The following is a 3395-nucleotide window of genomic DNA, read 5'->3' as shown; positions in this document are numbered from 1 at the left end:
CAGGGGAGGAGAGCCAAGTGCCCAGGTTCGCAGGGGAGGAGAGCCAAGTGCCCAGGTTCGCAGGGGAGGAGAGCCAAGTGCCCAGGTTCGCAGGGGAGGAGAGCCAAGTGCCCAGGTTCGCAGGGGAGGAGAGCCAAGTGCCCAGGTTCGCAGGGGAGGAGAGCCAAGTGCCCAGGTTCGCAGGGGAGGAGAGCCAAGTGCCCAGGTTCCCAGGGGAGGAGAGCCAAGTGCCCAGGTTCGCAGGGGAGGAGAGCCAAGTGCCCAGGTTCCCAGGGGAGGAGAGCCAAGTGCCCAGGTTCCCAGGGGAGGAGAGCCAAGTGCCCAGATTCCCAGGGGAGGAGAGCCAAGTAATCATGTGTGGTGGGGAAAGGAGAGAGCCCCATACCCAGGTACCTGGGGGAAGGAGAGACAAATTCCCAGGCAGAGTGCCAAGGTTCCCATTAAAGAAGAGCCAAGTTACTATTTCGCCAAGAGATGAGAAACATATCCCCAGTGACCTGGAAGAGGAGAGAACAATGTCCAGGTCCCCAGGAAAAAGAGAACCAAATGCACAGGTTTCCAGGGAGAGGGGAACAGGGCGCCCACATTTACAGTGGAGAAGATTTGAATCCCTAAGGCAGCAGAGTACCAAGGGCATTGGAGGGTGGCTGGGCAGTGGTGGCCTTGTATCTTCTGCGAGGTGGTGATGACAATCGGATCTGTGGAGGGCTTCAAGCAGACAATCCTGCCCATCATTGGGATTGGGGGTTGGGGGGGGCTGGGGGATGACACGGGTGTAATATGGAAGGGTGGAGTGTATTTCATGTCGATGGTGCAGATTGTGTTAGCAGTGCAGGTGATTGGAGTGTTGGATACATAAGCGAGTACGGTGATCATGTGACCAGCTTTCTGCTCTAGTCTGTATCGATGCGTTTTGCCAGCGCCATGAACCTCTGTATCCTCTCCCCGCAGCAAAGCGTCACCCTGCACAATATGGTGAAAATGTCCGTCAGCGTAAAAGTGCGTCGAGGAACCGGAGGTGAGAGCCAATTCTGCCAATGGTTCTGTGCGACCCGCAATGTATTGTAACCCAAAGCAACCGTCTTCATGTCATCGATAAGGCAGCTGATTGGTCGTTGGACTGCGCTCATCCTCTACGTCTGCAATTTCAGATGAGCTGATGGTGAATTCCTTGGATCTGGTCCCGGGCGATTGTATCCTCATTCCTCCGGAAGGTCTGCTGTTGCCGTGTGACGCCGCCCTGCTGGCGGGGGAGTGTATGGTGAACGAGAGCTTGCTGACAGGTGGGTGTCCATGCTGCGCCTTCTTATTTGATTATGAGGAATATTTTTATACTGTACAAATGTGCGTCCGACGCTGAGCTCTGAGTGGTGCCGGTTATGTATAACTAGCCAACCAGACACGTGGGATACGGTCATGGACCATGGGGAGAGTAGAAAAAGAGGGGCTGAGCATCATTGGGGAACAAGGGGTAAGATGATGGTGGGTGGGATGATGGTGAACAGGGAGAGAGGAGGCAGAGGAGATGATCTTGGACAGGGGGGAGTGGGGTAAGGTCTTGAACCATGGTGAGAATTAGAGAGGGGATGAGCACAGTCGGGGAGTACCTGTGGGAAGATGATGGCGGATGGGAGGACGGCAGTAGAGGGGGGCTGATGGTGAATAGGGAGAGAGGAGATTGTCTTGGACAGGGGGGAGTGGGATACAGTGATGGGCCATGGGGAGAATAGGTAGAGAGGGGATGAGCATCATTGGGTAACAAGGGGTAAGATGATGGTGGGTGGGATGATTGTGAACAGGGAGAGAGGGGGCAGAGGAGGTGATCATGGATGGGGGGAGTGGGGTAAGGTCTCAGACCATGGTGAGAATAGGTAGAGAGGGGATGAGCACAGTTGACTTTAAAGGGCTGATGTGAGCAGGGAGAGGTGCGAGTGTTATCGATTGGTGGAGGAGTGGATCAGTAGACGGTTATGTCCATCTGTGAGAGGATGCAGAAGAGGACCTGTCATGGACTGGAGAGTGAAGGGAGTGGAGACAGACAGGGCGAAGCTGATCGTGAAGCGGGTGGAGGGGTCCTGTATGAACTGATCTTGGACAAGGGAGAGTGGGATACAGTCATGGGCCATGGGGAGAATAGGTAGAGAGGGACTGAGCACAGTGGGGGAGTACCTGTGGGAAGATGATGGCGGATGGGAGGACGGCGGTAGAGGGGGGCTGATAGTGAATGGGGGAGAGGAGATGGTCTTGGACAAGGTGGAGGGGTGATGTATGAACTGTCATACTTTCTGCTGTGTAAAGTTCTGCTGTGGAGTTTTTCCTTCTTCGTTCCGTTCTATATGATCCATTATTATATGATACTGTTCTGCATTATAGTATATAGAGAGTATATACAGTATACACTAACCTACGAGTTTGGTATTTTCTTCCCTGCTGTCCCGTTATAGGGGAGAGTGTACCTGAAATGAAGACGCCATTACCCGACGGACCCCACGCCGCGGACACCATTTACTCCCCGGATGCCCATCGCCGCCACACTCTGTTCTGTGGGACGCAGATCATCCAGGCCAAGAGCTACGTGGACAATGATGTCATCGCCATCGTGCTGAAGACAGGTATCACATGACCTCATAGGATCTCCCCTTCACATTGACATGTATGTGATGCTATGGCGTATCTGTATGATTTGCTGGCATCCAGTATAGTCACCCCACTCTCTGTAGGTGACAGGTGCTCTTAAAAGGGATGCTTAATAATGACAACGTATTTAATGTGATAACACGGGCAGCTCCGCCCAGTCCGGCGCATATACACGGCATTGAGAATCTGTATGTAGCATCGTACAGGTCTGATCATGTGACCGCATAGTCCCCACCGTCTGCCCGGCTGGAAGACAATCTCACTTCAGGGCTGCTGTGAACCAGTAAGGTTGCCCCGCTGTGCTCGGTCTGCAGCGGCGGTATACAAGCAGACACGTGACGTAAATGAAGGATATCCTGATCATTGGAGGTGAATGAATAGTTCTGGGCGGTGACCATTGTCTGCTCCTTCCAGGGTTCTGCACAGTGAAGGGGAACCTCATCAGCTCCATACTCCACCCCAAACCAATCTTCTTCAAGTTTTACCGCGACGCCATGATGTTTGTGCTCGTATTGGCCGCTTTCGGTAAGGACTTGTGACCTGGTCACTCATCGGCGTGATTATTTTGGGTCGGGTGGAATCTGGTCGACTTCCACTGATTTATTTATTTGATTTCTGATCATATTTTGTTGTTCTGCAGCCGCCATTGGGACCATCTACAGCATCGTGATTCACATCCTGTACAAGGTGTGTAGTGTATATCCCCACCCCCTGTGCCCCTCCATGCCCCCCTGTGCCCCTCCATGCCCCTACCCCTG

At 53.4% G+C, this 3395-nt stretch overlaps 1 protein-coding gene across 1 annotated transcript in view; it reads left to right on the top strand.

Annotated features, from left to right (window-relative positions):
• ATP13A2 (ATPase 13A2) overlaps positions 1-3395 on the top strand; it is a 37057-nt gene that overhangs the window by 21259 nt on the left and 12403 nt on the right. Inside the window, 3 exon segments of the mRNA XM_018574236.1 lie at positions 2445-2612; positions 3052-3162; positions 3278-3324. Of these exon segments, the coding sequence (XP_018429738.1) occupies positions 2445-2612; positions 3052-3162; positions 3278-3324 (326 nt within the window).

The sequence above is a fragment of the Nanorana parkeri genome, unplaced genomic scaffold (assembly GCF_000935625.1).
Source record: "Nanorana parkeri isolate BGI_ZX_2015 unplaced genomic scaffold, ASM93562v1 scaffold2832, whole genome shotgun sequence".
NCBI lineage: Eukaryota > Metazoa > Chordata > Amphibia > Anura > Dicroglossidae > Nanorana > Nanorana parkeri.
The sequence above is the reverse complement of the archived record's forward strand: the minus strand, read 5'-3'. Positions and strand labels throughout refer to the sequence as shown.